The sequence below is a fragment of the Herpailurus yagouaroundi genome, unplaced genomic scaffold (assembly GCF_014898765.1).
Source record: "Herpailurus yagouaroundi ecotype Mexico unplaced genomic scaffold, PumYag 191, whole genome shotgun sequence".
NCBI classification, from domain to species: Eukaryota; Metazoa; Chordata; class Mammalia; order Carnivora; family Felidae; genus Herpailurus; species Herpailurus yagouaroundi.
Genome location: NW_024412422.1, coordinates 9,327,506 through 9,351,506, shown reverse-complemented (window position 1 = coordinate 9,351,506; position 24,001 = coordinate 9,327,506). Strand labels below are relative to the sequence as shown.

The 24,001-nt window shown below is 50.4% G+C and overlaps 1 protein-coding gene and 1 long non-coding RNA gene across 3 annotated transcripts in view; one reads left to right on the top strand and one right to left on the bottom strand.

Annotated features, from left to right (window-relative positions):
- RBM19 (RNA binding motif protein 19) overlaps positions 1–18,291 on the bottom strand; it is a 157,690-nt gene extending 139,399 nt beyond the window's left edge. For both annotated transcript variants that reach the window (XM_040443806.1, XM_040443807.1), the window contains exons 1-8: positions 18,130–18,291; positions 14,111–14,293; positions 12,325–12,450; positions 12,088–12,126; positions 11,594–11,786; positions 10,256–10,497; positions 8,568–8,648; positions 929–1,007 (exon numbers count right to left, since the gene is read on the bottom strand). In XM_040443806.1, coding sequence (XP_040299740.1) covers positions 929–1,007; positions 8,568–8,648; positions 10,256–10,497; positions 11,594–11,786; positions 12,088–12,126; positions 12,325–12,450; positions 14,111–14,293; positions 18,130–18,165 — 979 coding nt within the window. In that variant the 5' untranslated portion in view covers positions 18,166–18,291. The remainder of the gene's footprint in view (positions 1–928; positions 1,008–8,567; positions 8,649–10,255; positions 10,498–11,593; positions 11,787–12,087; positions 12,127–12,324; positions 12,451–14,110; positions 14,294–18,129) is intronic.
- Positions 18,292–18,404: 113 nt separating this feature from the next.
- On the top strand, positions 18,405–24,001 carry LOC121010298 (uncharacterized). The gene is made up of 3 exons (XR_005781090.1): positions 18,405–18,675; positions 19,883–19,983; positions 23,311–24,001. It is a non-coding gene; the product is annotated as an uncharacterized LOC121010298 (long non-coding RNA).

Sequence of the window (24,001 nt, the reverse complement as noted above, 5' to 3'; positions counted from 1 at the left end):
GTCACCCCGTCCTCCACCGCACTTGGAGAGCTGGGCAAGGAGGGAGGGCTGGCTGGAGGAGCAGACCCGCCTGGGAGGCAAGGTTTCGTGCTCAGAGACCGGGGAGGAAAGATGACAAGACCCGCCCCAAAATAGGAGCCCTTGCGTCCCTAGACATCAGCCACAGTTCCTGAACCCTCCGCCCATGCCAGAGTCTTCTCGCCCAGGATGCCCTGCATGCCCAGTGCCGGCCTCCCCATGGCCGGAGGCCCTCAGTGCATTCCTCCGTATCCTGCAGCCTCCCGGCCTGGCCAGCGGGTAGGCTCTCCAAGCTCAGGCCCTTCTTTCCAGCATGCTCCCCACCCCTCTGAAGCCTAGAGAGGGGGCCGGCCACGAGGAGTGGGAAGGGGTGCAGAAGAGGGCAGCACAGGGGCAACACCACACATTCTCAGCAACTCAACAGTGCTGCCCGTGGACCCGGCCCAGAAAACCCCAGGACCAAGGACATCTGCTTTTTTTTTTTTTTTAATGTCTACTTATTTTTTTTTCAAAGAGAGAGAAACAGAGTGCAAGCAGGGGAGGGGCAGAGACAGAGGGAGACACAGAATCCAAAGCAGGCTCCAGGCTCTGAGCTGTCAGCACAGAGCCCGACGCGGGGCTCGAACCCACAAACCGTGAGATCATGACCTGAGCCGAAGTCGGACGCTTAACCACCCAAGCGCCCAGGGGTATCTCACTAAACAGAACAGGTGAGCCGACGAGCCCAAGTGTGGGCTGAGGTGGGGAGGGGAGAGAAGAGGAACAGGTTAAGACGACCCGCCAGGCCGCCAGGGAGGCTGGCCCTGGTCCTGAGCCCGTCCACTGACAACCCGCAAACCGCAAACCCAGCAGCTGCCCCGAGCCTCCATCAATACCGCCTGCCTCCCCCTCAAGCTGGCACTGGCCTTACCTGTCTTGTTCCCGTGAGCATTTCTCACTATTCGAATGGCCACTGGTCTCAGCGGGGCCAGGAATTCCATGACATTCTTCTACAAGAAGAAAAGTTTTTCCTCCTTTATCGACCCAGTAACAGACGTGCAACCCCATCAAGAAACAGGGGCCAAATTTCTGGATTCAGAGAGGTCCCCACAGTGGCTTACCCTTCAGCATCTCTCGCACCTCTAAACAATACGTATCTTTTCCCCTTCGTAAAACTACCTTAGAAAAAGTTTGTAAAAAAAAAAATTGGGAGTGAAAAGTATAAATATATGTGTAGAGTAGTAACGTCCCAATCAGCATTTTCAGGCATGGTTTCTGATCTTTTTTCTTTTTACATATTTGGGATTAACTCTTTTGTCGCTTCTCATTAATGCATGAATATTTGTTCATGTTACTTCTTCAAGGTGACACATAGACACTTAAAGGGCTGTTGTAGACAGTCCCCGATTTTCTGAACTCTTTCTGTTTTGGACTAAAGGTGATTTAAACACACTTTCTTTTTTCTCTTTTTTCTTTTTTTTTTTACTGTTTTATTTATCTTTGAGAGAGAGAGAGAGAGAGAGAGAGAGAGAGAGAGAGAACGAGAGAGAGGGTGACAGAGAATCCAGAAGAGGCTCCCGGCTCCAAGCTGTCAGCACAGAACCTGATGTGGGGTTCGAACTCATGAACCACAAGATCATGACCTGAGTCAAAATCGGACACTTAACCAGCTGAGCCACCCAGGCACCCCAAACACATTTTCTTAAGATGCACACAAATATCCACAATATTAGCAAATGCCGAAAAGTACAAAACAAGAAGTCAAAAATGGCCCCGGTTTCCAATGCCCAGCTCACTTTTGTTGGCTTTTTGTTAAAAATGAAAGTAGGGGAACCATTCTCATTTGTGTACTGGCTTTTAAGCCCGTTAGAGAAGCTTCAAAGGCGCAAGCAACCATAAAAATCAACGCACAGAAGACGAATGGAAGAAGAATTTTTGCTGTTACTACCCCCACTTTTAAATATGTCAAATTACCAAATTCTCCCCCCCAAAAAAACCTTTTTCCTCATTTTCATGTGCCTACTGAGAAATCTAGCATAGGACAGAAGGTGTGTCTTCTTTATGGGGCACCGGGGCGGCTCAGTCGGTTAAGCGTCTGACTCTTTCGACTTCCGCTCAGCTCCTGATCTCACAGTTCCAGAGACTTGAGCCCTGCACTGGGCTCTGTGCTGACAGCGCACAGCCTGCTTGGGATTCTCTCTCTCTGCCTCTCCCGGGCTTGCACTCTCTCTCCCACAAAATAAACATTTAAAATTAAAAAAAAAAAAAAAAAAAAAGTGTATCTCTTGGAAAAAAAAAAAATCATCAATCTACACTCTTCTGTATGTTGCATGTTTTACTTGATGGTACATCCTGGGGACCTTCCATACCAGGACATTCTTTTAAGTGACATATCATATCCTACTGTTTCAATGTGCCCCACTTAGTTAACTCCAGCTAACTAAACTCCAGTTCGCACGAGTCAACTAGACCTTGTGTTTTTCAGTACGGGCACTACGGAAATTTGGGGCCTGGGGATCTGTCCTGTGCACTACAGGATGCCTGGCAGCATCTCTACCCTCTGTCCCCAGATGCTCCCTCTTCGGCTGCAAGAGTTGAAGCCATCTCCAGATATTGTCAAGTGTCCCCTAGAGGGGGCACACCATCCCCAGCTGAGACCCCCTAACTTAGCCACTTCTTTTTTTTTTTTTTTTTTAATGTTTATTTTTGAGAGAGAGAGAGAGCAAGCAGGAGAGGGGCAGAGAGAGAGGGAGACACAGAATCCGAAGCAGGCTCTGGGCTCTGAGCTGTCCGCACAGAGCCTGACATGGGGCTCGAACCCACGAACCGTGAGATCATGACCTGAGCTGAAGTCGGACTGAGCCACCCAGGCACCCCTAACTTACCCACTTCTTTAAGGACAAAGTGTAAAGGTTGTTTACTGGTTTTTGTTTTTGGGTGTTTGGTTTTTTTTTTTTTTTGCGTTTCTAAATAACAACATAAATTGATGCATTAAGTTACCAATTAAATAGTAACACGAAAAGGCTGCAGTGAACATTCTTGCACTGAAATCTTGGTGTACGTGAGCCGTTCGCCTACAGCAAATTCCTAGCATTAAAATTGCTGGGCCAACGGACTTCAAGCTGTATTACAAGCTGTAATCATCAAGACACTATGGTACTGGCACAAAAACAGACACTCAGATCAATGGAACAGAATAGAGAACCCAGAAATGGACCCATAAACGTATGGCCAACTAATCTTTGACAAAGCAGGAAAGAATATCCAATGGAATAAAGACAGTCTCTTCAGCAAGTGGTGCTGGGAAAACTGGACAGCGACATGCAGAAAAATGAACCTGGACAACTTTCTTACACCATACACAAAAATAAACTCAAAATGGATGAAAGACCTCAAAGACAGGAAGCCATCAAAATCCTCAAGGAGAAAGCAGGCAAAAATCTCTTTAACCTCAGCCGCAGCAACTTCTTACTCAACACGTCTCCAGAGGCAAGGGAAACAAAAGCAAAAATGAACTATAGGGACCTCATCAAAATAAAAAGCTTCTGCACAGTGAAGGAAACAGTCAGCAAAACTAAAAGGCAACTGACAGATTGGAGAAGATATTTGCAAATGACCTATCAGATAAAGGGTTAGGATCCAAAATCTATAAAGAACTTATCAAACTCAACACCCAAAAAACAAATAATCCAGTGAAGAAATGGGCAAAAGACATGAATAGACACTTCTCCAAAGACATCCAGATGGCCAACCTACACATGAAAAAAGCTCAACACCACTCATCATCAGGGAAACACAAATCAAAACCACAATGAGATACCACCTCACACCTGTCAGAATGGCTAACCTTAACAACTCAGGCAACAACAGATGTTGGCAAGGATGCGGAGAGGATCTCTTCTGCATTGTTGGTGGCAATGCAAGCTGGTGCAGCCACTCTGGAAAACAGTATGGAGGTTCCTCAAAAAACTAAAAATAGAACTACCCTACGACCCAGCCATTGCACTACTAGGCATTTATCCACGGGATACAGGTGTGCTGTTTCGAAGGGACACGTGCACCCCCATGTTTATAGCAGCACTATCGACAATAGCCAAAGGATGGAAAGAGCCGAAATGTCCATCGATGGATGAATGGATAAAGATGTGGTATATATACACAATGGAGTATTATGCAGCAATCAAAAAGAATGAAATCTTGCCATTGGCAACTATGTGGATGGAACTGGAGGGTATTATGCTAAGTGAAATTAGTCAGAGAAAGACAAAAATCCTAGGACTTCGCTCATATGAGGACTTAAAGAGACAAAACAGATGAACACAAGGGAAGGGAAGCAAAAATAACATAAAACCAGGGAGGGGGTACAAAACAGAAGAGACTTAAATACAGAGAACAACAGAGGGTTCCTGGAGGGACTGTAGGAGGAGGAATGGGCTCAATGGGGGAGGGGCACGGAGGAACCTACTCCTGAAATCACTGTTGCACTGTATACTTAACTAACGTGGATGTAAATTTAAGAAAAAAAAAAAATGCTGGGCCAAATGTATGTGGCTTCTTAATTTTGACGGACGCTTCCAAACTGCCCTCCAAAAGGCTGCACTGCACACTTCTACCGACAGCCTGCCAAAGTATTATCGAACTTTTAAAATGTTTGCAAAACGTAATCTTCCAGATTGGACCTGTAGTTCTTCAACTCTGAGTGAACTCAAGTATCTTTACTGGCTCATATGAGTTCTTTCCCTTAAAAGACCTCCTAACCTTTTGTCCATTTTCCTTTCAGGTCACAGGTCCCAATACCAACCTATTTATTTGTAAGTTAAAGAGACCTGCCTGTTCTTCGGTGATGAATGTCTGTCATCTCTTGACTTTACGACATCTGTCGCCCTACGGAAGGTTTTAACTGCTGTGTAGTCAATTAATCCATGTTCTTCCTTACGGCCACCAAAGTTCTGCAACAGCTTGGAGGGCAGTGTTTCATACTAATATGATAAGTAAATTCACCCAATGCTTCCTCCTGTAACTTTCACAGTCTCTTTTTTTTTTTTTAATTTTTTTTCAACATTTTTTATTTATTTTTGGGACAGAGAGAGACAGAGCATGAACGGGGGAGGGGCAGAGAGAGAGGGAGACACAGAATCGGAAACAGGCTCCAGGCTCTGAGCCATCAGCCCAGAGCCTGACGCGGGGCTCGAACTCACGGACCGCAAGATCGTGACCTGGCTGAAGTCGGACGCTTAACCGACTGCACCACCCAGGCGCCCCCAAAGTCTCGTTTTTTAAAGCTTTCGGTGCATCTGAAATTTATCTTGCTGTAAGGAGTAAGGCTGGAATCCATCTTTCTTTCTGCAGAAAAGCTCACCGATTGTCCCATTATTATTTATAGAAAAATCTCTCTTCTCATTGATGTGGACCACCCCCATGACACTAGAGTAAATGCCGATATAAATATGAGTTTATTTCTGTATTCTATCATATTCCATCAATCTGTCCACAACTTTGCTCGAACCAAACTGTTTTAAATGCTATAGCTTCAATCAGGTTTCAGTATCTTGTAGACGGAGGTCTATTCTTGCAGGATATTCCCCATTGTTACACCATCCCCTCTCGTGATGAACTCATTCTTCTATAAGAATTGGTATCTTTACTTTCCAAAAATGCATGGCTTTCCATTTATGTTAAATGTTCTTTTAAGAATCCCTCACTGGAATTTAACGTTTCCTTTATACAGAACCTATAAAACTTCCATGAGAGTATCTATAAAGCCTCCCTTCACACACACACACACACACACACACACACACAATGTTCATCAGAATATCTAGAAGCAGGTTTTCTTTCTGGCTTAAACACAAATCTTTTCTTCCATTGTATTTTGTTTTTGTTCATAGAGACGGAAAAAGTGACTCTTTTCTTTGGCGTTAGTTTTGCAAAAAGACATCTAACGTTTACTTATTTACGTTTTTTAATTTTTTTAGGTTTACTTATTTTTTGAGAGAAAGAGCAAGCCGGGGAGGGGCAGAGAGAAGGAGAGAGAGAATCCCAAGTGTAGGCTCTGCACTGTCAGCACAGAGCCCAACCTCATGAACTGTGAGATCACGACCGGAGCCGAAACGGAGGGTCGGATTCTTAACCAACGGAGCCACCCAGGTGCCCCATCACGTTTACTTATTAAGTAAAGCATGATCCTCTGCATGTTTGATATTGAAAGGATTCTGACTCTAAATTACCCGATAATTCAGAGAGTCTAGTGCGACCCAAACACCGACTGCGGAGATGAACTTGGATGAGCTTAATTTTTAAGAATCGGTAAATACAGACTATCAAAACAGAGGAACCCTTCAAGAGGAAAAAAAAAAGGGCAAAGATATATATGGTTGGGCACTTTGTAAAAGAGGATGAATTACAAATGTGATTGGCCCCACCAATGATTGAAAATATAAATTAGGATGAGATGCCATTTTCTCCTGTCACGTTGACACAGGTGAACACCCGGGGTTCACAGAAGCCGGCATTTCCGTACGTCGCTGAAGAGAGTGCAAACCAGCAATGCTTCCGGGGGCAACTGACATTCTGTATCAAAGCCTTGAAAGTGCCCGTGCGTGCGCCTGCATGATATCTATCTGAAGCAAGGGTTGGCAAACTGTGGCCCGCAGGCCAAATATTGCCCATGGCCTGCTTTTGCATGACCTGAAAGCTAAGAGTGGTTTTCCATTTCTGAAGGGTCATTTGAAATAAAGAAATGTGGTCCAGATACCATAGGGCCCCCAAAGCCTAAACTCTGTGACCTCCGTGGAAAAAAATCTGACCTCTGGTCTCAGGGAATGCTGACTGCATTATTATTAACAGCGAAGTCTGGAAACGACTCCCAGGCCCCACCTTTGGGGATTCGGGGAGTACATATCACAGTGCGTCCACAGTAAGTCACGTGCAACGTGAACGACGACGCTGGCAGGGAGGATGCAGAATATTCTACACCACGCCCCCTCCTGATGAACTTACTCTTCTACAAGAATTAGTATCTTTACTTTCTAAAAACGTGTGGCTTTCCATTTATGTAAGTGTTCTTTTCAATCCCTCCCTGGCTTGCTCTCTCTTTCTCTCAAAAAGTAAATAAACATAAAAGAAATTGAAAATAGTAATTAAGCAAACATTAGATGCCTTTTTGCAAATCTAGTGACATAAAAAAGTCACTTTTTTTCCTCTCTAGGACCAAAAACTAAACGCTGCAGAACATTCAGCATTCAAAAATATTGTTGACGTATCGTGAAGTTTGAAAATAGTTTCTACTGTAGGAATGCTTTTTAAAGCTAGAAGACGATGATCATTGTTTATATACTAAGAAAAAACTGTCTAAGATCAACTCAGAATTTATTAGTGGTTCTCACTGAGTGAGATACAGGGATATGTGGGGGGGGGGGGGCATGTGGGTGTGTAGGAAGTTGTCCTGCTTTGCCTGGGACAGTCAGTAATTACACCCGCAGGAAGTACCCCTGCGTCCTGGCTCCCTATCTGGTGAGCATTCCTCTCACCCTCAACTTGATTAAAGAACATTTTATTTACTTTTTTTTTTTTTAATGTTTATTTTTGCGAGAGAGAGACAGAGCCACAGCATAAGCAGGGGAGGGGCAGAGAGAGAGGAAGACACAGAATCCGAAGCAGGCTCCAGGCTCCGAGCTGTCAGCCCAGAGCCCGACGCGGGGCTCAAACTCACAAACCACAAGATTATGACCTGAGCTGAAGTCAGATGCTTAACCGACTGAGCCACCCAGGCGCCCCTTGAACTTTTTTAATGTTTATTTTGTTTTTGAGAGACAGAGAGAGACAGAGCATGAACGGGGGAGGGGCAGAGAGAGAGAGGGAGACACAGAATCGGAAGCAGGCTCCAGGCTCTGAGCTGTCAGCACAGAGCCCGACGCGGGGCTCGAACCCACGGACCACAAGATCGTGACCTGGGCCGAAGTCGGACGCTCAACTGACGGAGCCACCCAGGTGCCCCAAAAGAACATTTTATAGGTTCATCCTAGTTCTAAGTAATTTTACCTTATTTAGCTACTTAAAGAAATCTTCTACTGTAAACTTTTGTGACTTCCATAAAGGAGGGAATTTGAAGAGTTCTCTGCTGTGTAAACCCAGAATCTAACACTACAGCCTGCAGGCCAAAAGCGGCTGGCAGCCCATTTTTGTCAGTCAAGTTTTTCGTGCGCACAGCCATGCCTATTTGCGCACCTATCGTCGAGGGCGGTCTCTGTGTTGCCACAGCGGGTTGGGCAGTCACAACAGGGACCGTATGGATCACAAAGCCCTGAGTATTTACCAGCTCATCCTTTTCAGACGTTTTTACCAGAGAAAGTCTCCCACGTAACCAGGGGATGAAACCGATCTTTCTCGGTCTCTGTTTCCTGACCCTGTCAACGCCCGAGATCGGAAGCTCTCAATTTGACCCCAACGCCTTCCAGCTCAAGTCCTCAACTGGTCCTGAAGTCCCCATGCAGCAGAGCGTCCTGGAATCCTCACCCCCGTCCCCTGCTCTCCCAGGGGCTCCTTCCCCTCGTCACGTTGTCGGCACCTACCTCCGTGACGTTGAACGGGGCTCCCCGCAGCCTCACGGTGTGGGGGGTGGTGGGTTCCTTCTGGGTTGCTGGTTTGTCTGCCTGAACGAAGGCAAGAACAGAAAGGGCCACAGTGACTTCCTTGCCACAGCTGCAGGAGGTGGACCTTCCAGACGCCTCGGCAAGGACTCGGAGGCACGTGATTGATGCCAGGGCGAGCCGCGGGATGCTGACAAGCATCACGCCTGCCGTGGAGATGCCGTGTGGCTGGCGTGGAGGTGAGGGCGTGCTAACAGGGGCTCCAGGCCACAAGGAGGGGCAGAGGGCCCGGGATGGAGCCTTGAGGTACCGTGACAGTGGCTACCATTGACTGAGGGCTTGCTCTGTGCCCGACACTGTCCGAGGCACTTTGCAAACGCAGCTGGCCTGCTGAATCTTCAAAACAACCTTAGACGATTATGGGTTCGGGATCTTCTTTATAATGCCCGAACCCAAACTGCCAGGAAAAAAGGTAGGTTTTCTATAATCTCTTTGGCAACAAAACTTGCCCTGACTTGAAGTCACCTGCCAGGACAACCTGCCCTCAGCTGATGCGAGGCAACCTACAGGCGACCCTTACCCTGAGGGCAGGAGTGGTCCTTTGTGGTTTCACTGCAGAAACAGAAGTGTGTGATGACAGACCGGACCCCACTGCGGGTGCCACACCGCCAGGGGGATCTTCCTGATCTCTGAAACTTCCAGGGCCAGCAGGTGCACCGGCACAGGGGTTTGGGAAACCGGACACAGAGGCCATTGCTATGCTGAGTGTCATCTCAGACGAGGAGAAGCACCCTCACCCCGGGTCCCACGGCTACTCTGTGTCGGGGCTGAGATCTGAACCCACAGCTCTAGGAACTCGACATTAGTCCAGAATATACATTTTTAGGAGAAAAGGATGGAATGTGCAATTGGAAGGGGCCGAAAATGAAGGACAGAGAAGGATGAAGAAAGAAAAAGAGAGAGGACACGTGGCACCTTGAAGGGAGCTGGCTGGGGGATAGGGAGGTGAGGGCATGGGGCCCAAACATGACCCACCGGGTCCCTAAGCAGAGAGAACGCCCTGGTGGGGGACAAGGCGGCCGTCCCTGAAGGTCGCACCCACGTTTATAATGTAGACTTCAGAGCCCAGCAGCCCAGCAGTCGTGACCCCACGACTTCCCAGCCATGACCTTGGCCAAGTCGCTTCCCTCCTCTGGGCCTCGGTTTCCTCACCTACAAAATGGGACAGGAATCCCTGCATGCCCCCGCTCCCCAGAAGGCTGTCCTAAGAATCCACGACAAATGACAAAGCCCGCGTTGTACCCAGCATGTAGTAAGCACTCAATTAATCCCATCGGTATTGCCGACTATGGGCTCACACCCGCCTATCCTGCTACAAAACAAAGTATCACCTGCTCCTACCTCTCAACTGGCTCATTCACACCCCTCAGCTCCGGAAGGCAGGTGGCCTCTCCACGTTGCCACAGAAAATAAACTCGGGAGGGGAGAAGTGCTTGCTCTAGGTCGCACGGTGAGCAAGTGGCAGGGCTGAGCCGCAGAGCGATCTTTCCTTTATGATACCCGCCGCCAGCAAAGGGGCCACAGCGAGCATGGGCGAGGACGAGGGCACACGTCCCCTCCCCGTCCTCCCTCTGCCTCCCAAGCGCCCGCGCACGTCCTCACGCACCCACCTCAGCGCCGGCCGCCCCCGGCCTCTTGTCCCTGGACGGCGCGTCCTGCTCCGGGCCAGCCGCGCGCCCCCCTCCATCTTGCCGGACGGCCTCGCTCCCGTCCGCACAGCTGACAGCTTCGTCTTCGCTCCCCTCCTCCTCCGAGGATGACAGCGACTCGGACGTGACCATCTTGGATTTCAGGTAGTCCATGTCGGACAGTTCCTGCTGCACGGCCGCCCTGGGTTCGCGGCCACCCTCCTCTGCGAAAAGCAGGGCGGGCAGTGAGCGGAGCAGTGGCCGGGGCGGCAGAGGGCCACCGGGGGCAGCCCCGGTGGGTCCTCTGACACGTGACGTTAACCGGGGCGAACCGTGGGGAGTTCGGGTATCTCACAGGCCACGGCTGGTCGAGAGCCACGCGACTCCCCGGGCCGGCCCTGCCCTGCCCTCGTCAGTCTGCTCTTTCGACTGCGGCCTGCGGGACTCTTCTGAGAGCACGGACAGGACCGTCGCTCCTGGAGTGGCCTCCAGATGCTCCCGGGACACCCACCCTCTTCCTCGGGCCCACGTGAGCTGCCCGGCTTCTCCCCGGCAGCCACCCCAAACCACGCGGGGTCCCCTCGAGCTCCTGCGCTTCCCTCTGCCCTGTGCCCTGGCCACGCTCCTCCCTCTGCCGGCGACCCCCTTCCCGCGCCTCCCCTGCTCCATCCCAGCAGCTCCCAGTGAGTCGTCTGGACTCCAGTGTTGTCAGAAGCTTTACCAGGCCTGAAATTCACAGGGAAGTCATTCTCCCGCCTCAATGCAAAATTGACGCCGACCCTCGACCACAGCAACTGCCACTCTGGATGGCGACTGCTCCCGCTCGCATCCCCCCCCCCCCCCCGACGTGGCTGTGGGCCCCTGCTGAGGACAGAGGTGCCCTCCCTCACCGCCTTCAGGCCTCCGCTCTACGGTCCCCTCCTCGACAGGCCTTCCCCGGGAGCTCTCCTCCCCCGCTTTCCTGCTTTCTCTCTGTGGCCCCCGCCTTTAGGCACGTCGCCAACACTGAACTTCATCTCCTGTGGTTTCTCTCCCCACCACTGGCATGGGGGCTCCATGCGAGCAGGATTCTTCTGTCTTTTGCTCACTGCTATGTCCTGAATGCCCAGAATTCAGCGGGTGCCCCATAAATATTTGACTGACTGTGACCAGGCCGGGTCAGGGCATCTTGGGTGGGATAACCACCCCCACTTGAGGACAGCGTCTCTCACAGTCGTCTCCTGTGTCTGGCACTGAGGGGCCCAAGGTCACACCCCTGCTGGTCAGGACACACTCAAGGGCACGCGCTCCGGCAGGGAGGGTGCACGCGGATGCCCTTACCTTCCGGGTCCTCCCCAGGCCCCTCCTCGTCACTCTCCTGCCCCGAGTCGGAGTCGAAGTTCAGGTAGTCACTGGCAGGCCTGCCCTTCCCTTTCGAGGGCTCGGCGTCCAGGGCATCGTTCGCCCAAGTGGCTGTCTGCGTCCGCTTCTGATGAACCGACAGGAACTCCCGGAACTCGGCGTCTTTCTTCAGCTGGTGGCACCGGGGCCGGGGACAAAGGGGGACAGGCAGAGAAGGCTCGGCTAGGGCGCACCCGCCTGCCTCCCCGGAGGATGAGGGCATCCGCCGAGCTCACGTCCCTGGCCTCCCGAGGACCCTGGGGGCAGTTGGTGGTACCCTTCACCAGACTAGAGGACTACGGAGCCACAGACACATGGCAAGGAAGACGAGGCCCACCTCTGCCCGCCAGGCTGCCTCACCCCCTCTGAGCCTGCCGCAGCCCGCCCAGCACCACCCAGGGCACCCACGCTCTCGGCCAACGGGACACACTCACCTTCTCCAGCTCACTTGCTACCTTTTTCGTCTTGTCATCCTGCAAAAAGAAGTCGCAGACGGTGAGGGTCACAGATGAGGGGGAAGGGGGGACAGAACGCATTGCCCGGGGAGCACCCGCCTTCAGGAACCACCCGAGGTGGGGTGTCTGGCCATTCCCGCTCCCACCGCCCAGTCCATGCAGGGGCCACCACCTTGCTGACACCGGGGATGCGGGTGGGAGTGACCTTCTACGCACTTTCTTAGGTTCCGTGGAGACGGAGTCTTGGCCTTTTGAGGGATTCTTAGACTGGCTTGTTTTCTGGGCATGCTTGCTCCAGGCCCGGGGCTTTGTCGGGTCCCCAAACGACTTGCAGAACTCCACCTGCGTGGGAGAGAGAGGGTGATGGGGACACTGCCACCTGCCCAGCATGGGCGCTCCCCTTCGGCACCTGGGGAGCCAGGCCTTTTTACAAAGGTGGCTGTCACTTGCTGGCTGAGTGGGCTGAAGCAAATCACAACCGACCCTTGAACCACAACCCCCGAGTTCCTGTCTCCACTCCTGTCCCGATCACCCAGGTCAAAGGTCGCAGCCACTTAACCTTTCCGATGTTCAAAGTGGGGAGGGTGGGGGTTGCTCCCACCTGCAGAGGGCTCAGACTGCCTGGCGCGTGGAACTTGCGGGTAAGTGCAGTGACCGTGGTGACTTTAGCGAGGACGGGCAAAGGCCGGCAGGGACTACAGATGTCCCTGGGATGATACGAGTTGGAACCGTGCGGGTCCGCTTATATGCAGATTTTTTTTTTTTTTTTTTTTGCTAAATACAGTACAGCATCGTGAATGTCTTTTCTCTCATGATTTCCTTAATGTGTTTGGTTTTTTTTAGCTTATTTTATCGTAAGATTACAGCACAGAACACATATAACATGCAAAATACATGTTAACTGTTATCAGTAGGGCTCCTGGTCAACAGTAGGCTATTAGTAGTTAGATTTGGGGGGAGTTGAAAATTCTGCACGGATTTTTAATTGCGCAGGGGGTCGGCTCTGGAGCCCGAGTTCTTAGCCATCCAGCCCCCAGGGTGGCTGACGCAGGGGGTCGAGGCTAAGGTAGTGGCCTCCCGGATCACTGTAACTACCGTGGGGCAAGCTCAGCTGGCCCCAGAGGACAGCTCTGGGGTGACGAGACAGGGGGGCGACCGCTCGGAAGCCCGGAAGTGCTTGGTGTCCAGCCTGAGCTGAGAGCCACGCTTTCTGCCACACTCAGGAGTGCCAGGCGGCCACCTCTGCCCCCTGGGGACAGGCTACCATCCTGCCACACCCCTTTGTAAGGACTTTCAAAATAGTTCTGCTGTTTCTGTAGCAATGACATGTGTTCAATGTATGAAGCTTAAATCAACAGAGGAAAGTACAAGTGGAAAAACAAACAAACAAACAAACAAAAACCCGTTTTTACCCTAACCCTTATCACCCGGAGGGAGAAATTAACGTTTTGGTAAAAATCCTTCCACGTGGCTCTCTTCACATCACACACTTGTAGACTAAAAAATACGATTGTCTGAATGGGATCGCAAGATACACACTTGTCCAACATCTGGTTTTCTCTTCTCACCAGAGCGTTAAGGATGTTTTACCAACTCATTAGATGTACATGAGTGACACGGGCAGGACCTCCTCCTCCAGGAAGCTCTCCTGACCCCTTCCCAGGCCAGGACCCGGGCCCCCTGGCGCTTCCCCATCACAGCGCTGACAACACGGACTGAAAGCGGCCTATTTACCCATGAGGACGGGGCCAGGGGCACGATGTTTCTCTAAACCCCCAGCATCGGGTGGGCGCTCCCCGCCCCCACGCTGAGTCCCACCCCGCCCCCACGCTGAGTCGGAAACTGCGGAGAAAGCTCTCCAGGGGAATCGTACGCAGGAAGTTTGAGCACCGGTGAGGTGGACCGGGGCAGCATGGTCTGGAAGCAGCCAGGCTCCGGACAGGAGCGGAGAGGGGAAGGTCAAGTGGGGTCAGGTTCAACGGGCAGGCGGAAGTGGACTCACCACGATCCGGGATGTGTCGATAAAACTCCTGTTGAAATGGTTCAGTGCCGATCGGGCCTCTTCCTCCGACTTGAAGCCGATGAAGCCAAACTTACGGAACTTGCCGTCTTTGGTGAACTTCAGGCTGCAGTCGGTCAGGGCGCCAAAGGAGGCAAAGAGCTGCCTGAAACGCTCCTCTTTCATCTGGGACGGAAGGGGCGCAGTGAGGGAGGAGCAGGGGAGTCCTCAGAGCCAAGGGGGCAAAACCGGGCTGGAAACCCCGAGGCCCTGGGATTCCCTGTTAGGATAAGGAGAGCGAACACATCGGGAGGTCAGCCCTGTGGCCACTCCACAGCCAACACCTGATAAAGACCTGTCAGGATAAACGCGTGAACAAATGAACGTGGTAGGTTACATGTGTTTGCTCATTGTGGTGGAGGGTAGATGTCCACATCCTAATCCCTGGGCCCCGTGAGGATATGACTGTTGATGGCAAAGGCATTTCACAGATGTGATTACATTAAGGATCCCGAGATGGGGAAGTTCTCCTGGATTATCCGGGTGGATCTGAGGTCCATGTTCCACTATACGAGAGAGACAGGAGGGTCAGGGCCGGAAAAGGTGATGGGATGTTGGAGACAGAAAGAGACTGCACGATGCCATGCTGTTGGCTTTGACCATTCAGGAGGTGGCCAGAGGCCCAGGAGAGCAGGCAGCCTGGAGAAGCTTAAAAAAGGCAAGGAAACAGATTCTCCCCGGGAGTCTCCAAAAGGAACGCGGCCCTACCAACGCCTTGATTTTAGGATTTCAGCACTGGGGTGGCTCGGCCGGTTAGGTGTCCGACTTTGGCTCAGGCCATGATCTCACGGTTCATGGGTTCGAGCCTCAGGACAGGCTCTGCACTGGTGGTGTGGAGCCTGCTTGGGATTCTCTCCCTCTCTCTTCCTCTTTCTGTGCCTCCCCCCCACATGCACCCGCTCTCTCAAAACTAATAATAAGATTTAAAAGAAAAAACAAGGTTCTCTGCCCTCCAAAACTGTAAGATTACCAATGTGTATTGTCTAAGCCACTTCGTTTGTGGCAATTTCTTGTAATAGCAATAGAAAACTAATTCATTAATGTTCTTAGGATTTGGTCACGGGGCCCACAGTATGGAAACTGGCTCCTGGCCCCCATCCTCACTCCAGCCAGGCTACCCATCCAATTCAGTGAGTTTTTTATTTTATTTATTTATTTATTTATTTTTTAAATGATTATTTATTTTTGACAGAGAGAGAGACAAAGCATGAGCAGGGGAGGGGCAGAGAGAGAGGGAGGCAGAATCTGAAGCAGGCTCCAGGCTCTGAGCTGTCACCACAGAGCCCGACGCGGGGCTCGAACCCGCAGACCGCGAGATCATAACCTGAGCTGAAGTCGGACGCTTAACCGACTGAGCCACCCAGGCGCCCCACAGTGAGTTTTTTTAAGCAGTGACTGGGAGAACTGTGTGTATGTAGTACTGGGGACACCAAAAACCCCCCAAAATAGCCAACACAAGGTCTAAAATTAAAAACACTGGAGACCTTGGCAGCCCAGTAGGAAGGGAAAACACATTTTCTGAGGCAGGTTCTTAATAACTCTGTAATCATTAAAATCTCGTATCACCCTATGAGTTAGGGATCATTATCCACGTTTTTAGAGAGGAGAAAACGAAGCTCGTGGAGGACCAATGGTCTACCCAAGATCTACAGGCTCGAGGTCTGTGACTCAGCTCAGGTACATAAAAGGCAGTGAAATTCATCACCCCCACTACCTGGGAAGAGCCACGCGCAAGTCTGACCCCACCATTCCTCTGTCCAAAACCTCTTGGCGACTTTCGGACGCCAAAGGCTCATGGAGAAGCCGCTAAGGTAAAACACGAGATTCTCCACGACCCGGCCTGACCCACCCCTGCAGTACCACCTCTTGCCAAACTTCTCGAAGCCCTCCCCGACTCCCACCTCTGAGGTTTTACTGGTCGTTTCCTGTGGGTGCAATCTTCCCAAAAGGCCCCGGCTAACCCCTCATTCTCAATTCAGTCATCTCCCCCAGGAGGCCTCTCCTCGACTCCTCAGGTGGGTCAGGTAACCAAGCCGCCTGTGCTCACACAGCACGGGGTCCTACTTCGATCCTTGACCTTATGTCACAGTGATTTGGCTCCGATCTCCTCTGCTAGACTGCTCGTGCTCTAAGGGAGGGGAGGAGGGGGGACTGAATTTTATCTCCCACTATCTACAATATCAGCAACATAACAAGTACTCACTACTAAATATGTGTTGGGAAAGAGTTAAGAAAAGTGTATGCTATCGTGCAAAGAGAGACAGTACGGTGAAGGGGTCAGGAACGCACATTTCTAGAAGCAGACTGCTCAATTCAATCCCTGCTCTTTGAATTACCAGCTGTGTGCGACCTCAGGGAAATCACTCTCCTTTGCTGTAGTTCGGTCGCTTCACCTTTAAAATGGGCGTAATCATGGAAGCTACCTTGTAGGGTTCTGCTGAGGAATAAATGAGTTACTTAACCGAAAGCCACTGGTGCAGTGCCTGGGACGCAGTGAGCTCTCAAAACGTCAGCTACTACTACCATTGGTTTTCGTGAATTCTTTCATTCATCAGACAAGACAAGCAAGGGTAAGAGAGTCAGTCCAACGAGAGAAGAAGCCCAATGAGACGGAAGTTGGGAGAGTAGCTATGCTAAAGTCCTCATCCATCAACGTGAGGCACTAAGAGACACTGCCTAAAGCAGATGGATGGATCAAGATGTATTCTGAAGGTTTACTCCTTAGGGTAAACAATGGAAGAATTAAAAATAATATAATAATAATATAACATCTGTTAGGGAGAAACAGATGATCAAAATTCCTCATCTTGCTTAGGGGAGGGTCAGCAGATAGTCACTGAGGTAAACAGACCACGAAATGGAGGAGAGAGCACGCTATTTAGACATGAAGAAACACCAGTGAGGAGTCCTAAAAACAAACCACTGAAGATGATTCCTCCTGGACAGAAAGACAGAGGCAGGGTGGAGCAAAAGATTTTGCTTCTCATTTCATACACCATTGCGCTGTTTGAAATTTTTTTTTTTTTGTAGTGTTTGAATTCTTAAAATCCTGTCATAGGTCCCCCACAACCGCTGGGGGGGGGGGGGAGTTACACACACACAATAAAGCCGAAATGGCTTTGTGTTGTCACTCCTAAGGAGAGAACCTCCTGAGGAATTAGAGTTAAGAGTCCAGAAGACATCTCATCCCATCCAAAGGGCACATTTTGTATCTTGGGAACGAGCTTACTAGCCACACCAGTGGTGGGGGGGGCTCTTCATCCCAACAAAAGTTATAGCAAAATAGGTAAGGATGAACCCCTGGGGCACGCTGCCTCCAGGCATCTGACACCACCTACTTCCCGGCTATTTCTTCACTCATTCGTTCCACCTGTTTTTACTGAATGTCTACCACGTGCCAGGTTCTGTGCTGGGCTCTTGAAACAGTGACAAGTGTGACTGGCTCACCCCTCTCTAATTATTGGATAAACGGTTTAAAGCCCTTCACACGCACTCAGTCTCCTTAAATTATGCCCACTGGCCCTAAAGTTGGGAGTCAGGATTGTAACGCAGGTCCTCAACCTAATACTCCCCATTTGCCTCTCCAACAGTTTCCCGAGTGGGAGATGAATACCAGTGCAGGGTCCGAGCCAGTCACAAGTCAACAAAAAAACGTGATCGGACCAGAGGGGTTGTGGAAGAGAGCATTCAGCCCACGTGGGGTGTTGGCATCTCCGCCGGAAAAGTTGTCGGGATGGAAGTCAAGTACCCTCCGACCGGCTGTGGAACCTTGAGCGCTCGCTGTCCCCCTCTCCCAACTGTCAAATGGGGGATTTGCCACCGATCCTGCCCTTTTGGGTTTCGAATACGTCCTGAGTCCTGCCCCAGGGCCGAAGCCCCTCAATTCTCCCCAGCCACCTCCTTCCTAGCCCCCAACTGGCTGCTCCCAATTTCAGATTCTCAAGTCCAGGCCCCGCACTCACCCCATTCGGGAGGTTCTTCACGATCAGTCGCGACATGGCGCACGGTCCCCACTGGGTTGCGATGCCAGCGCAGGTGGACAGCGTCTTTCACCAACAACTTTCACGCTCCCGCTCTGGGAGCCGCCATCTTTGGCGAGCCGGAACAAGATCACGTGTTTCAGACGTAAGCCCGCCCTCTCCGGAAGCAGGCGAGGCCGAACCGGAGCGACCCAAGGAAGTCACACCCCTCAAGGGGGCGGGCCTGAGCGCTTGCATTCTGCGCATGCGCAGGCTGTTTTCGCCCGTAGAAACCCTTGGCCCCGCAGGCGCCCGGGGGCGCTGGTTGGCTGGGGTCTGCGTGTGGCGAGTTGGGCGCTTGAGTGCTGGGGAACACTCGGAGGTCGTTTTAGTCCCCTTCTGTATTTTCTTTTATTATTGAATCCTAAAACAGCCCGAAGAAGGGGAGGGGGGCGGTAAGGATTAGGGATGCTTGCCTCCCATTCAGAGATAAGGAAACTGAGGTTCAGAAAGGCTGCCAGACACCATGAATCTATGAGAGCGTCCCTTGTAAGTATTAGAACGTGTCCATTGGAAATAAACATGTCTGTTTTGCGGGCGAGTCCGCTGGGAACCAGATTAAGGCAGCTTGCTCAAAGTCACAGAGCTGTGACATATTAAGTAGTATTAAGTAGTCTTAAGAGCTAGGATTTTGAGGTTCGTTGGTTTCCTACAGGTGCTGTAACATTACCAGAAACGTGGTGACTTAACAGAAATGTATCCCTTCACAGTTCTGGAGGCAGGAGACCCCAAATCAAGGTGTGGGCAGGGCTGCACCCTCCTGGTAGTCTCTAGGGGAATATCCTTCCTTGCCTGGTCCAGCTCCCGGTGGCCCCAGGTGGCCCGTGACTTGTGACGGCATCCCTCCAGTCTCTGCCTCCTGTGGACAGTGCCTTCTCCCCTGTGCATCTGTGTCAAATCCACTCCCCTCTCCTTTCTCTTACTGGGCTTAGAGCCCATCTCAAATCCAGGATGATCTCACGTCAAGATCCTTAACTTTCTATCTGCAAGGACCCTCTTCCAACTAAGGTCACATTGGTAGGTTCCAGAGTGCAGGGCATGGGAGTGTATCTCTTTGGGGGACACTATTCAACCCCCTTCATGAGGATTTATTTGCTTTGTGTAGAGGGTTACTTGGAAGGTCGAATTTCGCCCTCTCCGCCTCTTGTAGTCCCTTGCGAGGAAAGCACACATACACATGTAAAAATGTACCCTCACACACGCCTAGAGTGGATGATTTAAGGGGTCACTTTATTCAGCAGATATTTATTGATATTCGTGAAAATGCTCTTTAATTAAATGACAATTAGGGGGCTGTTTTCTGCACACAGAGACCCTGGTCAGGAGGGGCTGAAGCAGGCTTTATAAGGCAGCTCCAGGATATTAGCCTTTTATGAGAGGGCAAGTGGGGGTTGCCCCACCAGTCCTGGCTTCGTGTACTTTTATTTTATTATTTTCATGAACTGCCTTTATTAAAATGTGCGACTAAACGTAGCCTTCCCTAAAGAAATTCACAAATCAGAAGGTCTTTCAAAGGTATTAAAAGAAATCGAATGCTCTTTGCCAATCTGTGTGTCCCAATGCTGGGCCAGGAAAATATGGTCGCCACATGTCCGGGACGGAGGGACTGCTCCTGGGTTGTATTGCATATCCCCGTGCATTTAATAAACAGCCACGTTGTAACATTATTATTAATCTTCCTGTTCTTCTTTGCCAGGTTGTCTCTTGCCTCCTTTTCTCTCCCAGCAAATATAATCTGGGGGCACCTGGGCCCCACCAGACCGGCCTCTCCGATCACACTCAAGGATTAACAATCAGGTAGGTCTAAGCCGGCTCTACCCGAAGCTGCCATCATGAGTGCGCTGGGGACTGTGGGAAGTCGTGTCTGGATCGTGAGGGAGTTACCTGCCCAGGGGGAAAAGGCTGCGGGAAGGACTTGGAAGGGTTTCGCAGAGGCAGGATAGAGAGAGGACAGGAGATTGGAGTCTTGATTTCCTCCACATGAAGAGTCTAATTATGGGAAGACATCAGATAAACCCCAAGTGGGGGACATCCAAAAAAAAAAAAAAAAAATCCCTGATCAGGACTCCTCAAAATTGTCAAGAAGTCTGAGAAACTGTCCCAGCCAGGAGGAGCCTGAGGAGACAGGACAACTAAATGTAACATGGGATCCTGGGACAGAGAAAGAGAAAGGCTGAGGACATCCAAACAAAGCATGCCCTTTAGCTAATAATACTGTATCGATTTTGGTTCCATTGTGACAAATGGACCATGGGGATGCTAACCCGCAGGGGAACCTGGGTGCAGAGTGTGTAGGAACTCTAATAGTCTCACAACTTTTCTGTAAATCTAAACATGATTCTAAAATAAAGAGTTCATTAAATCTTTTTTAAGGATATTTTGAAAATTAAAGGGATTTGAGAGGTCGGTATTTATAGATGTGGAATAATCGCTAAGGTGTGTTAGAAAGGGCAAAAAGCAAGGTGCAGAAGAGAGAACTCTCTCTGCCCCTGCTTGCCTGATACTAACCTGCCCCACCATGAGAAGTCCGACCTTTGGAAAGGGCTTCTATCCAGTGAAATAACAACGGATGCCTCAAATGCCTTCAGGCATGATCCTTTCTACTTAAGATGTCTCAACCCCCTTCCCAGGGGCCCTGCGAAACCCACCTTCCTTCCCAAAACGTCTTTTGGTAAATGACTTAGATTTTTAAGGATACATCCAGCAACCATCACTCCCGTTCCCCCATCCAATCTGTTCTCCTTCCTACAGCAAACCACTGTCCAAAGTTCTCATCCATCTGTCTCTCCAGGGACAGCCAAGCTTGTGGTTGTCGCAACAGGAAAGTAGCCACATCAGTGGATGTGTGTGTGGCTGTGTTCCAATAAAACTTTATTGATGGACGCTGCCATTTGAATTTCCTATCGGTTTCATGGGTCCCCAAATGGTACTCGTCTTTTGATTTTTTTTTTTTTCAACCACTTAAAAATGGGAAAACCATTCTTGGCTGTGAGGTCATAGAGAAATGGGTGGCTGACCCAATTTGGCCCAGAACATAGTTTGCTGACCTGTATGTAGAAGCAACATGGGTAGAGAGCCTTTTCCTTTGAGCACCTCGCTTTTAGCCCTTTCTAATACACCTTAGCGATTATTCCACATCTATAAATACCGACCTCTCAAATCCTTTTAATTTTCAAAATATCCTTTAAAAAAATTTAATAAACTCTTAATTTTTGGGTCATTTTAGATTGACAGAAAAGTTGTGAGAATATTAAGAGTTCCCACTCACCCTGCACCCGGGTTCCCCTGCGGTTCACGTGGGCGTTCGCGTAGGCGTGTGCATTTGTCACAATCGAACGGATATGGCTACATTATTATTAACTCAACTCCGTGCTTTATTTGAATGCCCTCAGTTTTTTCCCCCGCGGAGGTTCTCATTTCTGTTCCAAGCGTTCCTCTGTTTCTTCTAACAGCAGCTTTTCTGGGGATCCTGACGCCTAGTAGTCTAATGCAGCCCAGCAAATATCTGAGTGACTCCCGTGCAGGCACTGGGGCTACAGCCGTTAACAAGACAAGCGTCGTCCCTGTGCTCATGGGGGATCCCACATGAGACAACGAATTCCAAGTGCAGTGAGCATTCTGAGAATTAGGGTGTGGTTCCCCAGGGGACTTGATTGAGGCTGGGGCTTCTAAGAATCCCGGCTGGCCACATACTGGCTAGGTGGCCCCCAGCAAAGTGCTGATCCCTGAGCCTGTTGTCTTTTCTATAAAATTGCGTAATGGCTGTCAACACCCACGTGTCCTCACCGGGCTCACTGAGGATTAACATTCAGCCCACTTGACTTACCTCTCTCCGTATATTATCGTTATTACAAAACTAGTTGTACTCATCATGGCCCTTCACGCTGAGACTCTTCCCCCCAGATCCAGTCCATAACCACAGTGCAGTCATCAAATTCAGGAATGTTTGGCATTGATATAATACTTTTTTTTCTAACACCGCGTATTCAAATTTCAGCCAGCGTCTCAACCACCATTTTGTCCCCTGGTCCGTGATTCAGCCCAAGATTACACGTGGCAATCCCTTGTCACGTCTCTTTAGCCTCCTTTAATCTGCCAAGATTTCACCAGTGTTTCTTCCCCTGTCGTTCCCCTGATGGTTCCGAAGGCTGCAGGCCAGTCATGTTATACACTGTCCCTCAGGGGAGGTCCAGCTGGCATTTCCCCACGACTGAATTGGGGCTATGCTGTCAATCTGTCGCAAAGCGGGCGATGGGAACGCTCGTCAGCAGGGTAAGGGCCGTCTGCCAGGCTCCTCTTCCGTAAAGGTTTTCCCTTTGTCATCTGTAAATCACCCATGGGGTTTCTAGAAAATTTGACGGTATTTACAAAGGCTTAGCGGCAGTCGATTTTAGTTTGTATAGGGTTACACAAGTCCCGGACGACTGCCTTTCTATCCATTGACACACAGGGAAACTGAGGCCCCCAAAGGAAACACTAGCTCAAGATCACAGGGTAGAAACCAAGGTCAGGTTCAAGCTGGGCTCCTCTGGCCCCTTCTCACCTGTGGCCATTCTCTGTAAGGGCGGCAAGGGAGGTGCTGGAGACCGCTACCCTGTATGTCACCACCTGACAGTTTCAGTGTGGCCCTGGCCATTCACTGCCCATCACCCAGAATCCCCTTCCCCAGAAAAGCAGCCCCCTATTCCCAGGAACCTGCAGAGGAACCTTGATGGATGCAGGAGGCCATGGTAACCTGAGACAGGAGACCAGGTGTGAGCCACACCTGTGTGGACATCGGGTAGCTCACCTGTGACCGATGGCAGCTGAGGACCCCCCCCCCATCCCCCTGCCTCTTGGCCCTGCTGGGAGCCCAACATTGGAGATGTGGGGGGCCCTTCTTGCCCTTGGCGGTGAACCGTAAAGATTCACCTGGAGGCACATGGAAATCACAAATCATTCCTCACACAGACTGTGGCTGGGGGGAAACTGAACCCATTCTAAGAAGATATGCCCACGGGGGTCTTATCCCAGGCTCTGGTGCCTCCAAATTCCAGTGCCTGTTGAACCTGGCCTGGAGGCCTGAGACAGGATGATCTGAGGGCAAGACCAGAATCGTTGTCCTTTCTTTTCTTATTTTTTCAGCTGTACTGTGGGCAGATGCCCTGTCTCACATACAGAGGATCAAAAGGCTGGTTTGAGAAGGGAGTTCGTTTCCTGACCGGCCTCCAGGTCCTGTGAGGTCCAACCACTGACCACTGCTCCCCACTCAGCTGCAGCCACACTGGCCACTTTCTGCTTCTCACATGTGCATACCTTGTCCTCACCTCTCTCCCCAAAATATCTAGAAGCCCTTGGAACCTGTGAGTGGGATCTTATTTGAAAATTAGGTCTTTACAGATGTAATTTAAGGATCTGGAGATGAGGTCATCCTGGATTTAGGGTGGGCCGTAACCCCAATGACTTGGTGTCCTTACAAGAAGGCCATGTGAAGACACATGCACACAGGGAGAACTCTGATGGGGGAGACAGGGGTTGGGGGAGGCAGCCACCAGCCGAGAATTACCAGCAACCACCAGAAGGTGAAAAAGGTGAGGAAGGATCCTCCCCTAAAGACTTCAGAGAGAACACGGCCCTGCTGACACCTTCATTTTGGATCTCTAGTCTCCAGAAGTGTGAGAAGATACATTTCAGTTGTTCTAACCCTCCCCCCCCCCATTTATGGTAATTTATTACAGGAGCCCAAGGACACTAACACATCATCTCAGGGCCTTTGCATGTCCTGAGCTCTTTTTTTTTTTTTTTCCTTTACGTTTATTTATTTATTTTTGAGGGA